We start from the raw sequence: 23,647 nt of genomic DNA, 5'->3' as shown, positions 1-23,647 counted from the left end.
CGAAATAACATAATCCACAAGAGCACGGAATCTGGTAGACACCTGGATGATTAAGATGTGGAAGCTTGTCCTTTGGAGAAGCGAGAAAGGTGGAGATTTTTCTAAAAGGTCGAAAGGCAACAAAAATATTCAGTGGTTTTAAAATTTTTGCTATACGTTCACTGATGCCTTGTATATAAGGGATGGTAATGCGCGTTATTTCCTCTGTGTTTGAAGAGGGAGACATATTAAATCTACTCAAAGTTCTTTTAATGAAGCAATTCTTATAGCCATTAGATAGAAAGGAAGAAGTTATATATCGTATTTCTTTCTGTAAAAGATCGTCTGTAGAACAAAAGGAGTGGGCCCGATGAACCAGTGTTTTAATAGTTCCTGCCTTTTGACTGGGATGGTGATGAGATTCCGCATGGATATAATGGCCTGTATGAGTCTTCTTTCTATAAACTGAGAAATGTAGGTTACCATCTGATTGGCGAAGAATTAGAAGATCTAAAAAGGCTAACTGCTTATTTGATTCTACTTCTAGGGTAAACTTGATCCTAGGATGAAATGCGTTTAACTTATTGAGAAATTGTTGAAGTTCATCAGAAGAGCCATTCCATACAGCAAAAATGTCATCGACATATCTGAACCAATGAGTAGGTCTGGGAGAAATATTGTCAAAGATACGTTGTTCAAAATGTTCCATAAAGAAATTGGAGATAGCAGGAGAGAGAGGATTACCCATTGCTGTTCCTTCAATTTGTTGATATAACTTATTTTTAAAAGAAAAATAACCAGAATTTATTACAAAATCAAATAAGTTTACAATGTCTGAAGGAAATTCCTGTTGTAGTAATTCAATACTTTCCGAAAGAGGCACATTTGTAAATAAAGAAACAACATCAAAACTGATCATGATATCAGAAACGTCCAAATGAAGATCTGAAATTTTATTTTTAAAATCCAAAGTATTTTTTATATAAGTATCAGTTCTTCTAGATGAAGAGGAGAGTAAATTAGATAAAAATTTTGAGATTTTGTAAGTTGGGCATTCCGTTAAGACCAGTCGTAGATTGTATAGGTTGCCCAACTTACAAAATCTCAAAATTTTTATCTAATTAGAAATTAGATAAAAATTTTATTGTATTAATTTTTCTAATTACCTTTTAGAAAAATCTCCACCTTTCTCGCTTCTCCAAAGGACAAGCTTCCACATCTTAATCATCCAGGTGTCTACCAGATTCCGTGCTCTTGTGGATTATGTTATTTCGGACAAACGGGAAGATCTGCCTCCATTCGGCTAGAAGAACACCAATCTTATATTGAATACTTTAAACCTGAAAAGTCTGGACTTGCAGAACATGCCATCTTCACTAGACACAGAGTTCATTGGAAAAAGACAAGAGTTCTTCACAAAAGTCAGTTTCTCATGGAACGCCTTTATAAAGAAGCATGTGAAACTCTACTTCATTCTCCTAACTTAAACAGATCCGACGGCTTACGTCTGTCCCCTTTATGGGAGATAGTACTTTACAAATCAGCTAATCTTTCCTAACTTTTTATTGTATTAATTTTTTTTTTTTTTTTTTTTTTTTTTTTTTAGGAAAGTTATTGACCTTTTTAGTTATCTTACACCAGCTACTTAGGTGGCGCTTTTTTGGAATTGTCAGTTAATGTTTAATTTTTGTGCCTAATTGTACTGAAGATGCCTGTGACACACGGGCGAAAATTATACCATTAAATAATTTTTCTACGTGAGTTTTTCCATTATATTTTTATGTATGGTGAAGAACAAGCTGGATTTAGGCCAAATAGAGGCTGTCAGGATGAGATCTTCACTTTACGACAAATAGTCGAGAAAGCATGGGAATATAACAAAGATCTGTATTTAAGTTTTATTGATCTGGAAAAGGCATATGACAAGGTGCCAAGAGAGAAGCTATTCAATACGCTGCAGTTATATGGTGTCAATGGGGCATTGTATCAAGCAATACTTAGTCTTTATTTGAGTTGTAAGTCAGCAGTTAGAATTGAAGGAAGTACAGGAAGATGGTTTAATGTTAAATCTGGTGTGAGACAAGGATGTACATTATCCCCTCTGTTACTCATTATCTATATGGATCACATTATGAAGGAAAGTGGTATTAAACATGATATCAAAATTGGAGATGTTAATGTCAGCTCCTTGCTTTATGCGGATGATGTTATACTTCTAAATAAATCCGCTACAAGTCTGCAAGATCTCTGACTAAATTGAATAGCTGTTGTAATAGATATGATATGAAGGTCAGCAATAAAAAGACAAAGACAATGAAAATAGGCAGAATAATTGAAAATGTCAACTGTGTTGTGAATGGAGAACCTGTGGAACAAGTAAAACATTTCAGCTACTTAGGCACAATTTTTACTGAAGATGGTAAATTAAATATAGAAATAGACAACAGAATCAGCAAAGCTGGTATGGTGGGAAGTCAATTGAATAAATTCATATGGAATAAGAGAGGAATTAGTCGGAACACTAAATTAGTTGTATACAAGACAGTGTTCAAACCAGTTTTAACTTATGGAATTGAGAGCTGGGTCAGAAGTAAAACACTTGACCAAAGACTAGAGACCACAGATATGAGAGTCCTGAGAAAGATTAGAGGCGTGAACAGATGGCATCAATGGCAATATCATATTAAAAACAAGGATATTAGGAAAGAACTTGACATTGTCAGCATCCAGGAATGCGTTAGCAGAGCTAATCTCAGGTGGTATGGTCACTTAAACAGAATGGGTAGGAAAGATTAGCAAAACAAGTGTTCTCTGCCAGGTTGGCAGCAAAACGACCCAGAGGAAGACCAAGATATAGGTGGATTGATACGATACAAAGTGCCTTAGACAATAGAAATATGAGATCTGGTAATGTCTTGACAAGTAACAGACTGATTTGGAGAAAAATTGTAGATAGGAAATTAATAATGATGTAATTTTTTTCATGTAGTACTATCATATCCTGTACACCCCTTGAGGGTACATGGGAGGAATTTGATGATGATGATGGAAATATGTTATAGCTCTTGGTATCTTATATTTATGGATCTATCCCTCACTGATGAAACTTTAGCAGAGGTTGAAACCAGTCAGGATGGTTACTCTTCCCATAATATGTGCGTTATGGGAAAATTAGATTAATTGAAAGGAAGAGTACATGCCCAAGAAAGGAATAGTCCATGTATTATATGATATATTAGGGCCATTGGATATAATAATAATATATATATATATATATATATATATATATATATATATATATATAGAAAGAGAGAGATAAACCACTCATGACTATATATACAAGTAGCCCAGTTGTGATTTCATGTGCTAACTTGTTTGCTCATGTTTGGGTAATAAAGATGAAACAAGATTATAATTTCTTGTTAAGTACAAGTACATTTGAACAAAAAAATAAATGTGCAAGTGAAGACATAATGATAAGATTAGGTACAGAATTGTGGAAGGGATTTCCAAACTGTATGGAAAGAAACTTGAAGGCCAGTTTAATGAAGTCTCTGAATTCTATCTAACACTCCCTTTACATATGGAATGGACATTCTAGAGAGAGAAGGATTTGGATAAAGGCCATAATTAAGATTGGTTGTTGATTATTTTGGTGTTGTATCCATTGGAGATGAATATAGCTCTCATGAAGGACAGGTCCTTATTTAAAAAGAATTTTTAAAACCACTTTTTTTAATCAAGCCACATTTCTGACAAGGGTAATGATGTGATGCAGTATTGATATATGTTCTCTTTTAAATGAGGAAACTGTCCTTTATATGAGCTACATTCATCTCCAATGGATACAACACCCAAATAATCAGCAAATAATTACTGCATTTACTCGAATATAACTCGCACTTTTTTTCTCAAAATTAAAGCTAAAAAATCATAGTGTGAGATATATGTGGGGATTTTTGGAAACTAAAGTTTTCAGGGAAAAACTGAAAATGGGTATGACTTACCAAGAATCCCCTATTCTTGATTATCCTGTTCCTATTCTTCACTATTGCTACTTCCAGCCTCGAGAGTGGTTTCCTCGTGTGCATTATCAAAGTCATCTACCCAAATAGCATCATCTACTTTCCCATTCATCATCAAGGAAAAATTACCAGTAATTTACAAGACTTGAGATACATAATGAAAAATGACTGACTAATAAGAAATGAAATCAGAGTGAGAAATGGACAGCAATGGTAGGCTGGTAGAGATAGAGCAGCTGTGAAGACATGCATATGATCGGTGCGATATTAACAAAAGTTCATGCAACCCAACAACAAAGACAAGCCGACAATTGTTAAGTTGAAATGCTAATTCTCTTCAACCGAATTCCATAATATCTGAAACTGCCATAACAACAGTCACTATATATTTTTAGTTTTACAATGGGGTGGTGTTTTGCCTGTTCATCATTCCGATGGAACTTCTCGTTACTATTTGTGTATGGCTTCCGAGTTGCACGGGCGGGCTCAACTCACACAAAGTTTCAACCCTTTGGTTGAATTTTACTGCTTGTTTGCATGCCACTTCCGTGTCGAGCTGGCAGGCAGACTCTCACGCATTATATGGCATGTTTCAATTTGTGGCAGAATTTTTTTTTAAGTTAGCCTTTGTGATCTGTCTTAATGACATTGAACATTTCAAATGCAATCAAACAAACAAACACTTATTTCATGTAAGGAAAAAATTGGACAATAGTTTTTAGTTAGATACTGTGTTTGTCAGTGCAACATATGGTTTTACTTGAGTCTATACAGCATAGCTTCTGCGGGATGGGACATGTGATTCATTAGTTAGTGCCATTTTTATCCCAGTTGTCTCTAATTGCACTATTTGTTGAGAAATATATTACACAGGCTGCAAATGTTTCTGTACCTTATTCAGTGATACAATAAAACCACTTGCTTTTCTTGCGTCTGCAGTATAGTGGCTGTCGGGGAGGATGTGTTGTTTACTGTGGGGGAGCGAATTACTATTGCCCCAATGTGAATGTGTTTAAACTTTTTTTTGTGTACAAGGTATACGCAAAAACCTTTCAATTTCTCTTTTTGTAAAGTAAAGTAAAATCAGGGGTGCGAGTTATATTCGAGTAAATACGGTATGGGTTTCTCATCCAAATCCTTTTCTAGAAGAGGTTTCTAGAATTTCCATTCCATTTGTAAACGCATGTCAAAAAGAATTACAAGACTTCTTTGCCAAATCAACCTTTAAGTTGTTTTCTGTCTAGTTCAGAAATTAAATTCCTTCCTTTTCTCCAAAAGATAATTATTCTCTACTTTCTCATCCTGGAGTTTAGTAGAATTCTGTGTTCATGCAGTCTTTGCAATTATAGGTAGATGGGTTATTCAGCTCAGTTCATCTAGACGAACATCAAGATCATATTCTACTTCATTAGTGAAAGTCTGGTTTGGCTAGTCATGCCTTATTTACTAGGCATAAATTCATTGGAATAAAACTAAAGTTCTGCACAAAAGTTATTTTTTACTTGAAAGACTATATAAAGAAAGTTGTGAGGCCTATACCCATAGACCAAACCTCAACAAGAACAACTATCTTAACCTTTATTAATTTTGGGACATCATCCTAAGTAATACTCCTCATTCTTGTGTCTTATGAATTGATACTTGTTATTTTAAAAAATAATTTCTTTGAATTATTATTGTTATTATTACTACTATTACCTGACACCTCCAGGGAGTCCAAAGACTCATCAAGGGAGAGCACCTACTCTACAGCTCTCTGTTTCCACCACTCAATTCACTGCAATGAACCGCAACTACACTAACGGCATCTACTGTCAACCACCACCACCACCACTAGTATTTTCACAGACAATCACAAACATCCATGCCCATCCGGCGGGATTCGAGCCCGCAGCCTTTTGGCTGGAGAGAGGATACGCTAACCGCTCGGCCAAAAATTCTGTATGATTAAAAAATATTTTCCTTATGTAGATCTTATTATTCCATAATTATTCTTTTTCCATGACATAACGTAACATTTAGCTTATTCATTTCTGTCAGGCTGGCAATGAATTTCTGCTGATTCAGTAACCTTAACATGGAAATCAGATCACTCTGCACACCTCCACATGACATTGTTTCTAGTCCTCCTACCATCTGTGCAGCTGCATAATGGTTGTGAATCCCATCTTGTGGGCATTTGAGGAAATGACCACAAGATGCAGATGATGCAAGTGCTTTCTTCACTTATTCAACCCTTTCCCGTGTATATAATTCATGTTCTTTTATCTTATTTTTTGAAATATCATTGTATCTACTGTCATTTTTTCCCCTTGTATGCATGGTAAATATTTAACATTGCAATAAAAAAAGTGTCATTTCACAGCATAACTCAGAGTGGCTCTCAAGTTGAATTTTTGTTCTGCAGGCTCTGGTGCGAGTTGAGAATAATTTTTATATCAGTTCATCCACATTTACTCTCTCTGTTGCAAAATACTTTTTTGATCATATTTTATTAAATTTCTTATATTTTCTGAAATCAACTATTTAGACTCACGTGCTTGTTAGAACTCATAAAATTTGATGGAATAAATATAGCACATATAAATAATTAAACAACATGGTTAATCAATCCAATATTCTGTCTCAGTCACTAGGACATCATCAAGGAAACAATATTAAAATTGAAAAAAACTCACAAAATTACACAAAACAATAAGTGGAAAGGATTAGATGGAAAACCAAAATCCTTTGAGAGGCATCCTCTATGGATACTATTGGCTAGTCTTGGCAAGAGGCCTAAGAATTAAAGTTTCCCAAATCTTTGGAAGTTTAATATGACCATATTTATTAAGATTTGGTTGGTTTTTAATACTGATTCTAAAAAAGTCTTTCAAATTTGTATTTGTTGTGGTGAGGCATAGTAGTTTTTATTTTATTTTATTTTTTTTATTTAATTCTGTGCAAAGTATCTAAGGCATTGACAGATAGATCTGACTGATCATATGTATGGTGGCTGATGTATTTTTTATGTTCTTCTAGCCAGATGTTGGCAGATAGATCTGCCAATGAGGGCAGCTGGCTTCAGATAAGGTTGGAATGCAATGCACAAATTGTACTTTTTTAGAGTTCTGACTACTTTTTGGTGCTGTTGGCTAGCCTTAGCCAATAGCACCCATAGAGGGTAACCCTCATAGGACTTGAGGTTTTCAGTCTAATCTTTTTCCATTTATTGTTTTGTGCAATTTTGTGTGTTTTTTTGCAGTTTTAATATTGTTTTCTTGAAGATGTCTCAGTAACTGAGATGAGATATAGGATTGATTAAATGTGTTTATTTAATTATTTATATGTGCTGTATTTATTCCATTAAACCTTATAATAATATTTTATGACTTTAAAAATAGCTTGTTTGATTTTATGAGAGTTAAATCACTTATCACAGTATTTGCACACAAAGTAAGCTGATAATGAAGAGTAACTCATGAGATAATGACTCCCTAAGCTGCTCAAAACAAGACTTTTGCTTCTCACTAATAGATAAACTAAATAATTCCAGTTATTGTTTCAGTAATTTTTTCTTATTATAAATAAATATATTTTTCTGAATATGTATGATTTTCAAATTTTAGAAACTTAATGAACTGGGAGGTAGAACATTTTCGCAGTCTACAAATAGCCAAGTCAGCCCATATGATAATGGTATGCTTTGTGATATAGATAGTAGCACTGCTGCTGCTGAATCACATACATCAAAACGTCTTCATACCACGCCTTGTATCTCATGTCTAGGACTTCTTGAAAGTAGCTGTGATACTGTTGTTAACAAAGTAAGTTTAATTAGCTTAAATTTATAAGTGAAGTATTTGATACACCTTTTTCATACAAAAAATTTTAAAGAAGTATGCATCATTGATACATAATATTGGAAACATTAAAATAAGTTGTCATCCGTATATCCTGGGTACATAAATGCTATGATAGTGCTATATGAAAAGTTTATATTGCTAATTTCTTATTGATAGCTTTCATATGAATTAATCTATTATCAGTCTGGATTTCAATATTGTCAGATCTCATATAGGCAGTCCCCAACTTTACATAACCCAAATTTTGTGTAAGTCAGATTTAATATCGCTATCTCTCAATCATACCCTATTGTTTACTTATGAGTTTATAGTATATGTTTGCAGTAGTTCATTAACATGTTTTAAAGATTATTTATATTAATCTCATTCACAGGATGCATTCACAAATTAGATTTCCGTATGTAAGTATTAATTTACATACGTAAAAAAAAATAATAAAAAGTAATAAAAGTAAATAGTATAGGGGAAAAAAAAAGTTTAATTTGGCTGTTCAACATTCCCATACGAAATTATCAAGAGATTACTGAACTGTGCCTTCTTTCTTCGCTTCAATAAAGCTTTCAGTAACAGGCTAAAAATGTCCTCTATTTCTCTTTGGACTTTTAAGGCCATGTAGCATTAGATCTATCCTCCAGTGTCGCTTTGTCCAACTTTGTTTTGATGCTGAAAATGTCTTTACTGGAGTTATTCAGAAATTTTCATCATGGAAAAGTGTAATGTTTTTTGAAGTGCCACATTCAAGAGTGTTTTCACACAATTGTAAGGAGAACTTATGGTAAATATGTTTTTAATGCCTGCTGCTGTGACATAAAAATCTTATGTGGTAGGACATGTTATGTAGTTGATACAGAATTTTTCTTTATAATTTTCATTTTCATTTCTAGATCAGTTTTGGTGTGTTTCTACATGGTTAACACTTTTCCGTTTCCATTTTTTTTTTTTTTTTTTCAATTATGATCATACTCGGTGAAGATCAAGCTGGATTCAGGTTGTCAAGATCAGATTTTCACTTTAAGACAAATAGTTGAGAAATCATGCAAATAGAACATGGATTTGATTTAAGTTTTGTTGATCTGGAAAAAGGGGTGCTTAAAGGTCAAAGCTGTATAATTGGGAGGAGACTTCGACGTAGCCTTTTAAAGAATGCAGAAAACTGACTGCGGCTTCTGACCTAATGTCCATTCCTCACCTTCTCATGGTGCACCCTGTTAGATATCTATCTGAATATTGAACGAACGAGGATAGGATGGCAACATGGGATTTAGATGACCAAATTATATTCTTACTGGCCTAAACTACAATGTAAAATGATGGTACAACATGAGAGAATTTCATGCCAGCTTGGGCATCACCTGATTAAATAAGGTCCCCAATTGTTTTTGTCAGAGAACCAGTGCAAACAGTAAAAAGTCAGCTACTGGAACAAATCCTAACTCAACATCAATAGAGTTCAAGAATGGTACTATCAACATAAGAAGCATCAACAGGAAAGAAATGGAACTATCAGAAGAATTGGATAAGTACCAGATCAACGTAATAGGTGTGACTGAAACAAATACAACAAAAACAGGTAAAATATTTCTAAGCAACAAATACAAAATGTTATATTCTGGCAATAACAATCAGGGGAAAAAAAAGGGAATAGCCATAATATTCAGCACTAAATAGATGTCTGGAATAATTACTTTGAATGATTGCTAAATAAACAAGCAGTGTCAGCATGATGGTAGAAAACTCCCAAGTGGAATGCAGTCAGGAATACATATCCATACTTGAAGTAGAAAAAGTCGTCAGAAACCCAAAATTTGGAAAGGCAGTTGGAATAGAAGCATTCTTCCAGAAATACTCAAACATGGAGGTATAAAAGTTTTACAGCAGCTGCATTGCATAATTTAGAAGGCCTGGTCAGAGGGCCAAATTCCAGATGATTGGAGGAGAGTTCTCATAATATCTGTCTATAAAAAGGAAATATGAATGAGAATTACAGAGGTATTTCCCTACTGAGTGTTCCTGGTAAAATTTCTGCAAGTATTATTATTTTATTATTAATATTCGGCACCTCTAGGGAGTCCAAGGACTCATCGAGAGAGGGCACCTGCTCTACACTCTGTCTCCACTACTCAATCCACCAACTGACCGCAACTACACCAACGCCATCTACTGCCAACCACCACCACTAGTATTTCCACAAACATCCATGCCCACGGCATGGATTCAAACCTGCAGCCTTTTGGCTGGAGGGCAAATACGCTAACCACTCAGCCAGCCAGGTATACTTGTGAAATAGCTAAGAAAAATTGTGGAAGGGAAGCTTGGTGAAGAAAAGCTGGATTTAGGCCAAATCAAGATTGTCAGGATCAGATTTTCATTTTAAAACAAATAATTGGGAAATCTTGGGAATATAAGAAGGATTTTTATTTAATTTTTTTGATCTGGAAAAGGCATGTAACAAGGTGCCAAGAAGAGAGCTCTTCAAAATGCTATAGTTATATGGTGTAAATGGAACATTATATCAAGCAATACAATACATAGTCTCTATTTAAGTTGTGAGTCAGCAGTTAAACTTGGAGGAGGTATAGGAAGATGGTTTGATGTTAAATCAGGTGTGGAGGGTGCACAATATCTCCATTGTTATTCATTATCTATATGGATCAGGTTATGAAGGAAAGTGGTATTAAATCTGATATCAAAATTGGTGATGTTAATCTTAACTCTTTGGTTTATGCAGATGATGTTATACTTCTGAATAAATCAAGTACAAGTCTGCAAGATTCCCTGACTAAATTGAATAACTGTTGTAATAAATTCGATAAGAAAATCAGCAATAAAAAGACAAAGACAATGAAAATAGGTAGAAACATTGAAACACCAACTGCATCCTGAATGGTGAACCTGTAGAACAAGTAAAACATTTCAGCTATTTAGGCACAATTTTTAGTGAAGATGGTAAATTAAATATCTTCTTGCTACCCTAATATCAAACACCTGCTTTGCTAATCTTGTTCTATTTAAATGAGAACTCTGCTCGCACCTTCCTAATTGGTACCAATATCATGATTTTTTCCTAATATCTTGATTTTTTAATATGATTCTGCCATTGATGCCATCTGATCACTCCCATAATCTTCCTCAGAACTCAACTATCTATAGTCTCCAGCCTGTGATTAATAGTTGTATTTGAGAAAAGGCATCATAAACTCTTCACATTTATGTTTTTATTAAAATTTGTTGTGAAAAATTAAAATATTCAGTCAGGTAGACTGATAATTATATGTAAAACAGACCAATAATAGAATGAGTTGGTGCAGAATGATTTTATCCTCTGAGGATAAAATATCATAAAAGGATAGTTTTATTCTTTTGAGATATCTACTATTCTTTGCAATCTCCCTTTTTTTTTTTTCTTTTTTTTTTTTTTTTTTTTTGAGATTATTGCCATTAGATGGTGTCTAGTAGCAGCTCCTGTTATAGAGTGTTCCAGAAAGCTAACTTGTTTTAAAAAACTACTGATGTTTGGTTAATTATTAGAAATTGTATTAAAAGTAGATTTTATTATGGTGTTAGTTAAACTTAAGTTATTTTGTATGGTAAGTTACATAGCATGGTACGATGTGAAGGAGAACAGTGGCATCATTGTTCAAAGAATTCAACCTGAGGGACCTGTGCAGTGCAGTGTCTGTGAAATGCACTCATTACCAAAGGTGAGTGGACTTTGTCTCGAAAGCAAGAGTGGGGCAGTGTGCCAAAAATGTCATGAAAGTTAGTGTCAGAATTGTGAGACAGTTTGAGAGATTGAAGCAACAATAGATGTAACAGGGAATATACATGAAGATTTAAGATTCCAGATGATTGGAGGAGAGTTCTTATAGTACCCATCTATAAAAAGGGAAATAGAATTGAATGTAAGAATTACAGTGGTATTTCCCTACTGAGTGTTCAAAGGCGTAGCAGAAGATAGGAATGAGAGAGATTAAAAGCGACGATCAAAAGAATAGTAACATGAAAGATGTGAAGAATTGGCTGTAATGAAGAGAGGGAGAGATGGCATCTCACATGGAGTCCTTCACAGAACGGAGTGAACTTGAACAAAAGCAGAAACATCTAGTGAGTGGTTTTGCTGAGAACAGAAAGAAAGATGTGCAAGACAAGAGAAAGGAATGTTTGAACTAGAAAGGAAAAGTAAGAAGAGAGTCTTGTTTGGTGATTCCATTATAAAAGGTGTGCTTGATAAGAAAGTGATGAAATCATGCTTCTCCAGTTGCAGAGGTTAATGATGTTAGCGAGGCTATGAGAATGCAGAAGGGCAAAATGAAAGAATTAATTATTTTGGGAGGAACAAATTATTTGAAAGGAGGCAAGTATGGTGTGAGGAGAACATGAAAGAGCTACTGAAAGTAGCAAAACAGAAAAGTAATAGATTGCAAGTCTGTTGCCACAATGTGACAGAATTGGAAGGAGGACCACAGTAGTGAATGAATCAATGTGTAGGTTATGCAAGAGGAATGGTGTAGCATTTATGGATGTGTGGAATTGTTTATGAAATACAAAGTGGATGGTTTGCACTTGAATGGATTTGGTATTTGGAGTCTGGATAAAAAGTGTTGTTGAATGAAGTGAGATTGGGAAATGCAAGATCAGGGAAACTACTTGTAGAGTTATTTTTTTTGGGGGGGGAGCAGTTGAGTGAATCCATAGATACCATTGAGGTAAGTGAATGTGAGAATGTACAAAAAATGCCTAAGTTAGTACCACTGGTAACAAATCAGAAAGGGATAGTTAATATAAAGCGTAAGGATAGCAGTGGGCCTCTAGGACACTTTTTGTTTAATGCCAAGAGCATTCAGAACAAGGGATGGAGTTTTTGACATTGGTCTTGACTAAAAGTTATTGGAATTAATGAGACATGGCTGACATAAGATGATATAATCAATGTGATAGAATGTGAAGGGTTCAGTATTTTCAGGAAGGATAGAGAGAAAAGAATGGAAGGAGGGTTATTGTTGATGATTGCTGATGAATTTCAGCCAAAAAGACTAGGAGTTTAGCTGGAGATCAGTAAAAATAGTGCACTTGAGGCCATCTGGCAGTAATTTTGATGGAAGCCATCAGTCATCTGTAATATGTTGAACATACTATGGTACAGTCAACTCTCACTATAGCAAGCAGCACAATCAAAACAAATTTTCTCCCTATAACAAACTACCAAAAAGTCCTGACCAAAGTCTTTAAGTGCAATTTTATTTTAAAGATAACAATAATAACAAGCTATTCTGTCCCTATGAGTTTTTTTGCTATAGTGAGAGTCAACAGTGATCTGAATTCAATAAAAGTATCAAATACATGCATCCTTCACTCTAATGAAACAAGCTGCTACTATTAAACACTGAAAAGATACCCACAATTTTTATCTAGTACACAAATATAATTCAAAGTATAAATTGTCAATGCCTTGGACTAACATTAGAAAAATGCTAAAAACTAATAAATGGGATTTCATCGTGCTTAGTGTAATTTAAGGTTTCAGTTGCTTTATGATAATAATTATGAATGATTTGTGAGTGGTATATTTTCTGGAATGATATTCAATTCAGATTTAGCAAACTGAACTGTTGGAATAACTCTTTAATGGGTTAATAATAAATACTTAATAGATTACATTTCTTACTTTTTAAGATTCTGGGAATAATTCAGCAAAGTGGATTTCACTTCTCAGATTTTATACTTCAGTTGTCCATCCCTGTAACAGTGGATCTTAGACAAGTAGGTATATTTGGTGTTATTAATATTAATCTTTCAAATTGAACATACACATTGTTATTATTTTATATAAAAGAGAAGCATAACTATTCAGATAAGGAAACCTCTTTATAGCTGTTGATATGAAGGTTCCCAAGTGAAACATGGTTACCCCCCCCCCAAAAAAAAAATTAAAAATGCACATCAGAATATCAGTTTTTAATACATTTTTAAATTACTGTTGTTATAATGTAAGTTTATTAACAAGAGTGCTTGAGAAATTATGAAAGCATAAATTCCTTTTTAAAAACATTTTTTAATTTGAAACACAATTTGAGGTGTTGTACAACCATTACTACATTTTTTCTTAAAATGAAATCCATTGATTGTCTATATGATCATGGTCTGTTAATTTTGTAATTACTTATTGGTTTTTGGTATTTCTTCTCTTCTTTTAGCCCTTTTTATAACCATTTATGGTTATAAGTTTCCCCCATTTGCTCCATCTTTCTCTTTTGAATGCTTTCTGATACCAACATTCTCCGGCCATCTCCACTTGGTTATCCTTCCATCTTCTGTCTAGTTGTCCAGGCATTCATCTTCCTTCATATAGATGCTAGTTGGTGATTGTCTTTGTCTGTCTAGTGAGACTAGCTAATTATCTTTAGTTGAGAAAGCTCTTATGAAGGTTATTCATGTCCTAGACAGGATTCAGTTCCAGGTCTCTCTGACTTAACTTTTTTACTAACTTAAACTATATATAGGCTCTATTTATGTTTAAAAATTGAGCTAATTTATTAGGTGCTGATATTTATTAGAAAATTAATGGTGCATGTTTACAGAAATCCGGGAAGGCTTTGCAGGACTAATGAGCACAAATTCGATATGAATTTGCAAATTTAAGTACAATTGACCCTTTAACAACATAGGAGTTAGGGGCACGATCTCCACGCTGTTCGAAAATCCAAGTATAACTTTTGACTCCCCAAAAGCTTAACTACTAATAGCCTACTGTTGATTGGAAGCCTTACCGATACCATAAACAGTTGATTAACACATATTTTGTATGGTGTGCATGCATTATATATACTATATTCTTACAATAAAGTAAGCTAGAGAAAAAAAAATGTTATTAAAGAAAATCATAAGGAAGAGAAAATACATTTACAGTACTATACTGTATTTATCGATATTGTAAGTTTACATTGTCTGTGTACAAGATGAATAGTCTGTCATCTACATCAGTATTGTCTTATATGATACAAAACACTGTAGATGTTGTACATATTACTAACACTAGACATCAGAAATGAAAAGAAAATGTGAAAAAGAAATTCATATTTATTTACAGGTATAATGATTGATTCATTGATAATGAAGAAGCAGCAATATGATTACTTTATGGTAGCCTGGTGCAATCGATACGATGTTTTGTGGTAGCCTAGCCTATACCCTAATGAATGAATCGTTAGAATTTTTTTAATTTTATGCTAATTCATTCATTTAACTAATTAATATCAGTTATTTTATACAGTTATGATTTAATAATGCGTCTTTAAGTTTGTTTACATTTCTCTCAGCTGCAAATGACCATGTATGTTTATAAGTGTTTGTGTGCATAAAATTTGATATATTTAACTTTTTTTTATAATAGAGTTGTGTATACTTTATGGTAGTATATGGTAAAATAAACTAATATCTACATATATTTTATGCATTCATGACATACCTAACTTTTTCTTAATTTTTTCGATATTTCTAAGCTACGCTGTTGTCTGCGAATTATTTCAAATTGTCGCAAATCTTGTTGTCTGCGAATTATTTCAAATTGTCGCAAATCTTTAAAAACATTTCCAATACTTTTTATTAAAAAAAAAAACTATGTATAAGTGGACTCATGCAGTTCAAACCTGCATTCTTCAAGGGTCAACTGTATACAGTTAAGAGAATTAAAGAAAGCCTATATATATATGTTCATATTATTTATTGACTGAATTCCGAGAATTAGAAAAACAAATTAATTTAATTTAACACACAACATGTTTCGTCAGAATGCCGACTTCTTCAGGTGTGAGAACATTGAAAGCAAACATAAAAAACACCTTAAAGAAACATTGTACCATTACAATAACAGACTATGAACTGGAATTCGGTTTGAACTGAATCCAGGTTACAGAATCCACAGTCCAGGTTACAGTTCTATTGTTAGGCATATGTGAGCATGTGACTTCACGAGTGCGCCAGTATCTGATAGCAGAGCCATATGAGTCTGCCAAGCTATAACTAAGGTTACTGTTTATGTGAGAAGAGTCTAGGATAATTTCGTTGGATTCAACTATGCGCCGTTCTACTTCATCGTGGTATATATGAGTGTTTGATGTTGTATTCCAGTCTATTTCATGCTGGGGCCCTCATTATTTGTGTTCACTGAGAACAGGACACGGCTTGAGAGGGCGCTTGCTCTGGTTCTACTATAAGCGATGTCACTGATGTTCTTCGAGACACAGGAGGATGGACTTCTCAGTTTGGCCACAATATCGCTTCCCACAGTCACCTATGATTTTATATACACCTGGAAACTGAAGATGGTTGTGAGCCTGTTTTGGTTGGCTTAGAATTGATCTGAGTTTAGGAAGAGTGGAAAAGCACGTTTTTATAGTAAATTTTTTCAAAATTCTTCTTAGTTTCTAAGAAGAATTTTGAAAGTGAGCTGTTGGGAGGTGAGAGTGAGAGATGTACGGTAAAGAGATGTAACCCTTGGGGTTGTCCTGTGTCTCTGTGTTGTTTTGTGGATGGCAGTACAGTTGTTTATTGATAGTTTTTGAAGAGTAGCCATTATTTGTGAAGATTCTTTTGAGATGTTGTAGTTCATTTTTTAGCTATATATATGTATATAGGCTTTCTTTACTTCTCTCTCTCTCTCATATATATATATATATATAAAATAAAAAATTTCTTGTATTCTTAATTAAAGAATAATAAAGAATTAGTTATCACCAAAGCGGATAAGGGAAATGCAACTGTAGTACTTAACCAAAAGGACTACACAGGTAAGCTGAATGCTCTTATTTATTCTGAATGCTTTAATTATTCTTAATTAAAGAATAATAAAGAATTAGTTATTACCAAACCGGATAAGGGAAATGAAACTGTAGTACTTAACCAAAAGGACTACACAGGTAAGCTAAATGCTCTTCTATTAGATCGGGCCACTTACCTCCCTATCAATTACAATCCCACCAACTCTCAAATTAGAAAACTTCACAGGCTCCTTAAGAGAGTCACTTCTTGGCCTGTAGAAGTTACCAACAGATTAAAGCCGTTTAACTCTGTACCCCCCACCCCCCCGTATTTACGGATGCCCAAAAATACACAAAGAAAATGTGCCATTACGTCCCATAGTGGATGGCACTGATTCCCCCACATAATTAGCTAAACATTTGGCCAAAGAGCTCACACACTATACTGGCAACACACCATCACACATAAAAAACTCAGCCCATTTCAAAGCCAGCATAGAAAACCTTACACTCCAACATGCTGACATAATGGTCAGCTTTGATGTCTCCTCTTTATTTACAAATGTCCCACTCAAGGAAACTTTAGAGCTAATCCAAGCTAAATTTTCTCCTGACATCTCAGCCTTATTTCAGTTCACAATGAACTCAGGCTATTTCGTTTGGCAGGGAAAATTCTACAAACAAATAGAGGGGACAGCCATGGGTTCACCACTCTCCCCACCCTTGGCCAATTTCTTTATGGAGACCTTGGAAGAAAAAGCCTTAGCCTCTGCCCCACAAAAACCAACCGTATGGCTTCGCTACGTTGATGATGTGTTCGCTATTTGGCCACATGGCTCTGAAACACTTCTCTCCTTCTTAACACACTTAAACAACCAACACCCCAGGATCAAATTCACTCTGGAAAAAGAGGAAAACAACAGCCTCCCTTTCCTAGACACACTAGTCACCCGCCAGCCTAATGGATCCTTGGTTTTCTCAGTTTACAGAAAACCCACCCATACAGGCAGATACATTCACCAACAATCCCACCATCCCCCCTCAACAATATGGAGTAGTGAAAACACTATACAACAGGGCTAAACTAATCTGTTCAAACGACTTGGCCCTAAACACTGAACTAAATCACATCCTCAACACTTTCTCAGCCAATGGCTACCCCCCCCCCCCCCCAAAATCCAAAAAATATTAGAACCTACAAACCACAGATCCCCTCCCCCCCTCCACAACAAGGATTACTCTAAATCCATCACCATTCCCTACATCCGAGGCACCTCAGAAAATATTACCAAAATCTTAAAAAAACATGACCTGACCTCCTGTTACAAACCTTACAGAAAATTGGCATCCCTTATCTGCTCCACTAAAGACCAACCACTTCCCCTAGACCTACCTGGTGTTTACCAGGTCCCTTGCAGTTGTAAACTGTCTTACTTTGGCCAAACAGGCAGGACAGCAAATATCAGAATTTCGGAACACAAGGACTACATCCGTTTTCACAAATACAGTCATTCTGGACTTGCGGACCATGCTCTGGATACACTCCACAGAATACGGTGGAAGAAAGCTACAGTGATACACCGTAGCAAATACAAATTTGAAAGACTCTTTATGGAATCAGCCTCAGCCCTAAGAAATTCTCCAAACCTCAACAAATTTGGTTGTATGCGACTGCCCCAAATTTGGGAGGCCTACATCAGCAGACCTTCAGCCCAATGGCCAAGAACACCTACTTAGCCCGCTAGAGGGCACCATCTGGACTGTTAGGAGAACAATAGCTTCATCTCTTCATTCCCAGTTTCTGTGTTGTAGTGCCTACGTGCATGTAACATTTTTTATAAGTTCCTTTAGAAGATGGCAACGTGACGTTGCCGAAATATCGGAAAATATTTATTAAAGTTTAATTTAATTTATATCCTTAACTACATTGTTCAATTCCTTAAGTGTTTTAATAAAAAATAAAAAATTTATTTCTCCAACACATTTGGTACCATAGATGAGTTAAAGAAATCTGAATTTGAAAGAAGTGAACTTTCTTGTACTGGTCAATAAAATCATCTACTACATAAAAACACTTTCTTTTTTGGTTATAAAGCAGATAATTACTCATTCACTATGTTTAGCATCTGTGTATATTATGATTTTATATTTAAGAAACAAATGCTTTGTTATAAATGACAGCAATTGTAGTGTAATTTTTATTTATTTCCATCTAGTATGTGATATTTACCTACCTAAAAGATATTTTCAGGTAAGAAATATGTAAAAAAAAATTATTTTTTTTGTTTCCAATTTTTTGATATCATTTAAATTCAATAAGGTTCATATAACTGTTTGTCTTATCTGAGTTTTAATCCATTATCTGATGATTTACTTTAAAATATTCCCAAGTATTTTAGTATCTAAAACACTTGAAAAGCAATTTAAATAAAATACTTTATTTTATTTAAATTGCAAAACAGAAATCCTAGTTTTTTAGAAGCTGAGGATGCAATGGTTGTAATGTGTTTATGCCAGGAGAGGCTTAATGTTAGGGTAATTCCAAGAGAAATCTCATCTTGTCTGAAAATTTGGGTATTGTCAAAAGTAATACTGGGAGAAAATGGTTCTTTTTTGTGAGAAATAAGACAGAACTGGGTTTTATTAGCATTTATGACAAGGTTATCTGAATCACACTTTGGATGGTTTGGAGATCAGAATTGAGGGCAGTGGTGGTTGAGGTGAGTTGTGTAGAGTAAGATTTATCAAATAAAAGGGAGGAGTGCAATGTGCTGTCATCTGCAAAATTGTATATTGGGTTGGAGGTCAACTGAAGTAAGTTATTGATATATAGCAGGAAGAGGGTTCGTGAGAGGACAGAACCTTGTGAAACCTCAGCATTAGTTGAATTGTGAGAGATAAGGAACTATCCACCTCCCACATAGTGTGTGTGTCTAGACAGAAAGCTGCCAATCCAACTACAGAAGTCAGTCTTGAGACATACCAAATGATGGTAGTTTGCTTAGTAAGCCATTGTGCCAGGCCCAGTCAAAAGCTTTGGAGATATCAAGTGTGATTATACTTAAGATCCACCAAACTTCTCCATGGCATTTGTCCAGACGAGTGACATATGTGAGCAGATCTCCTGTTGATCAGCAGCAATGGAATCCAGACTGGTGGTGGTTTATTAGGTGGGTGCCTTCAAGGTAGTATAGGAGTTGAGAATTGATGATTTTTTCCATTACTTTAGACAGCACTGAGGTGAGTGAGATAGGGTGGTAGTTAGATGGCAGTGATTTGTTGCACTTCATGGGAATGCGTTGAATGTTGGCCAATTTCCAGGCTGTGGGATAGATACCAGTAGAGTAGGAGAGCATATACAGGTGACATAGGCTAAGCATCAGTTCTGGTGCACACAAACTTTCAGGACAATTGAAGGAATGTCATTAGAGCCAGGAGACTTTTTTGTGTCTAATTTGGACAGTATTTTTCTGATCTCTTTCTGTCAAAAGGATATTGGGCGACATTGTATATTGGGCATCTTGAATGGTTGGGGGACATTTACCATTGTCAGTTATGTGTGTATTGGAAGCAAAGTGTGAAGCCAGGAGATTGGCTTTCTCTGTGATTGATGAATTAATAGAGCCATCTGGGTATCATGGGAATAGTGTTGGGCAGAAGTTATGACCAGTTGCTTTGGTGAGAGACCAAAAGACTTGGCTGCCATTTGGACAGACTGTTAGTTTCCTGCTTTTTGCTCTTTCGAATTCTGTTTTGGAAGCATTGATAGTTTTTTTTTTTTTTAATCTGTTTCAGATTTGAGTATAAGCTTTAAAGGAGGATGGAGTTCTTGATTTCAGCCAGTTATGGTATGCTTGATTTTTCATTTGTACTTAAGGGTCAAAGCTGTATAACTGAGAGGAGACCTCTACATAGCCTTTAAAGGAATGCAGAGAACCGACCAGGGCTTCTGACCTAATGTCCAATCCTCACCTTCTCGTGGTGCACCCTTTAGATATCTAACTGGATACTGAATGAACGAGGATGGGCTGGCAAGGGATTTAGCCAACCAAATTGTATTCTTATTGGCTTAAACAAAAATACAAAATGATGGTACGACATGCAAAATTCTATTCTGGCTGAAGCGTTGCCCAGTTAAACAAGGCCCCTGTTGTTTTTGCCAGGGAACCAGAGCAAACGGCGAAAAGTCAGCTACTGGAACAAATCTGAAAACACATCCCAACTCAATATCACCAGAATCAAAGAGCGGTACTAGCAAAATAAGAAGCCTGATGGCAAAGAAATGGAGCTAGCAGAGGAATTAGATAAGTACCAGATTGACATAATAGGGGTGACTGAAACAAAAAAGACAAAAACTGGTGAGATCTTTCTGAGCAATAAAGACAACATGTTATATTCAGGCAATGACAATCAAGGAAAAGAAGAAGTAGACATTGTATTCAACACAAAATATGAGGCTAATCTTCTTGAATGGCAGGCAGTGTCAAGTAGAGTGATGTGGGCAGATATCAGAATGGGGAAAAGGACAATGAGACTTATTTGTGCCTATGGTCCCACAGAAGGTTCTACTAAGGTAGAAGTGGAGGGATTTTTTGAGGCTGTAGAGATAGCTACTGACACAGTGAAAAAGGAAAAGTTGGTCTTTGTTGGGGATCTAAATAGTAGAGTAGGAAGTGATTGTCAGACATACAAAACTGTTTTGGGAAAATTTGGAGAAAAGAGCAATGCTAATAATAATGGCAAATACCTGTTGGATTTCTGCTTAGGACATGGACTGGTTATTACTAACACCATATTCCAATATAAAAATGTGCACAAATTCACATGGAGAGAAGAGGCAAGGAATAAGAAAAGTCTGATCGACTATGTTATTGTTGATAGTGGTGTTTTCTCCCTGGTGCAGGACACCAGAGTGTACAGAGGATTTGAAATTGGAAGTGATCACTATTTAGTCTTGAGCAGAATAAAATTGAATTTCATATTGAAAAGAATGACATGTAAGAAAGTTTTAAAGCGAATAAAAGTTGAGCAGCTCTCAGATGTGAACTGTAGACTAAAATACACAAAGATTATTGAAGGAAAAATGAAAGAGTTTGAGAACAGGACCCAAACCTTGGAAATTCAGTTGCAAGATTTGAAAAAAAAAAACCCGATTGATTCAGCTAGAGAGGCATGTGGTGAAGTTGCCTACAAGGATAGAAAAATTAGAACTCCATGGTGGACACAGGAAGTTAAAGAAGCAGTGAAGGAAAAGAAGAAAGCATATCGAAAGTTCCTGTCAAATAAGTCAGCTTGTGCTCTTAGAGAATACAGAGACAAATGTAAGAAAGCTAAACAGTGTGTAAAACTAGCTAAACAAAAGTTATGGGAGGACTTTGGGAAGAATATAGAAAATAAATATCAAGAAGGTGGCAAAATATTCTGGAGGTTGTTGAAGAAGCTTAAGAATGGAGGAAAGAGTGCTGTAAAAGGAGTTAGAGATGATAAAGATGATATGAAAATGGGAGAAAAGATATCCTTGAAGTATGGAGTAATTACTTTGAAAAACTGCAAAATGAAACATGCAGCAGGAATACATATCTATACTTGAAGTAGATAAAGCCATCAAAGGCTTGAAATGTGGAAAACGGAGCAGGAGTAGATGGTATTCGACCAGAAATGGCGAAGTATGGTGGTATAAAAGTCTTACGGTGGCTGCACTGCATAGTTCAGAATGCCTGGACAGAAGGACGAATTCCCAATGATTGGAGTAGAGCTCTCATAGTACCTATATATAAAAATGGAAATAAAACTTAATGTGAAAATTACAGAGGTATATCCCTGTTGAGTGTTCCTGGTAAGATATATGCAAGTATACTTGAGAAACAGTTGAGAAGAATTGTGGAAGAAAAGTTGGTGAAGAACAAGCTGGATTCAGGTCAAATAGAGGCTGTCAGGATCAGATCTTCACTTTACGACAAATAGTGAAGAAATCATGGGATTATAACAAAGATTTGTATTTAAGTTTTGTCAATTTGGAAAAGGCATATGACAAGGTGCCAAGAGAGAAGCTATTCAATACGCTACAGTTATATGGTGTCAGTGGGGCATTATATCAAGAAATAATTAGTCTTTATTTGAGTTGTAAGTCAGCAGTTAGAATTGAAGGAAGTACAGGAAGATTGTTTAATGTTAAATCTGGTGTGAGACAAGGATGTACATTATCCCCCTCTGTTATTCATTATCTATATGGATCACATTATGAAGGAAAGTTGTTTTAACATGATATCAAAATTGGAGATGTTAATGTCAGCTCTTTGCTTTATGCGGACGATGTTATACTTCTAAATAAATCCATTACAAGTCTGCATGATTCTCTGACTAAATTGAATAACTGTTGTAATAGACATGGTATGAAGGTCAGCATTAAAAAGACAAAGACAATGAAAATAGGCAGAATCATTGAAAATGTCAACTGTGTTGTGAATATAGAACCTGTGGAACAAGTAAAACATTTTGGCTACTTAGGCACGATTTTTAGTGAAGATAGTAAATTAAATATGGAAATAGACAACAGAATCAACAAAGCTGGTATGGTAGGAAGTCAATTGAATAAATTCATATGGAATAAGAGAGAAATTAGTCGGAACACTAAATTAGCTATATACAAGACAGTGTTTAAACCAGTTTTAACTTATGGATCTGAGTGCTGGGTCAGAAGTAAAACAATTGGCCAAAGACTAGAGACTGCAGATATGAGGGTCCTGAGAAAGATTAGAGGCATGAACAGATGGTATCAATGGCAATATCATATTAAAAACGAGGATATTAGGAAAGAACTTGACATTGTCAGCATCCAGGAATACGTTAGCAGAGCTAATCTCAGGTGGTATGGTCACTTAAACAGAATGGGCGAGGAAAGATTAGCAAAACAAGTGTTGTCTGCCAAGTTGGTAGGAAAATGATCCAGAGGAAGACCCAATATAGCGGATTGATACTGTACAAAGTGTCTTAGATGATAGAAATATAAGAACTGGTAATGTTGGAGTCTTGACAAGTAACA

At 35.0% G+C, this 23,647-nt stretch overlaps 1 protein-coding gene across 1 annotated transcript in view; it reads left to right on the top strand.

The window, feature by feature from the left end:
- Positions 1–23,647, top strand: part of LOC150102160 (tRNA pseudouridine synthase Pus10-like) — a 166,194-nt gene that overhangs the window by 17,814 nt on the left and 124,733 nt on the right. The window contains exons 3-5 of the mRNA XM_090399825.1: positions 7,613–7,810; positions 13,523–13,609; positions 18,822–18,856. Coding sequence (XP_090255951.1) covers positions 7,613–7,810; positions 13,523–13,609; positions 18,822–18,856 — 320 coding nt within the window. The remainder of the gene's footprint in view (positions 1–7,612; positions 7,811–13,522; positions 13,610–18,821; positions 18,857–23,647) is intronic.

Source organism: Typopeltis vanoorti, chromosome 10 (genome assembly GCF_054136105.1).
Source record: "Typopeltis vanoorti isolate ZY-2024b chromosome 10, IOZ_Tvanoo_1.0, whole genome shotgun sequence".
Taxonomy (NCBI): Eukaryota; Metazoa; Arthropoda; class Arachnida; order Uropygi; family Thelyphonidae; genus Typopeltis; species Typopeltis vanoorti.
Note: the sequence above shows the minus strand (reverse complement) of the source record. Positions and strands in the feature narration are given on the sequence as shown.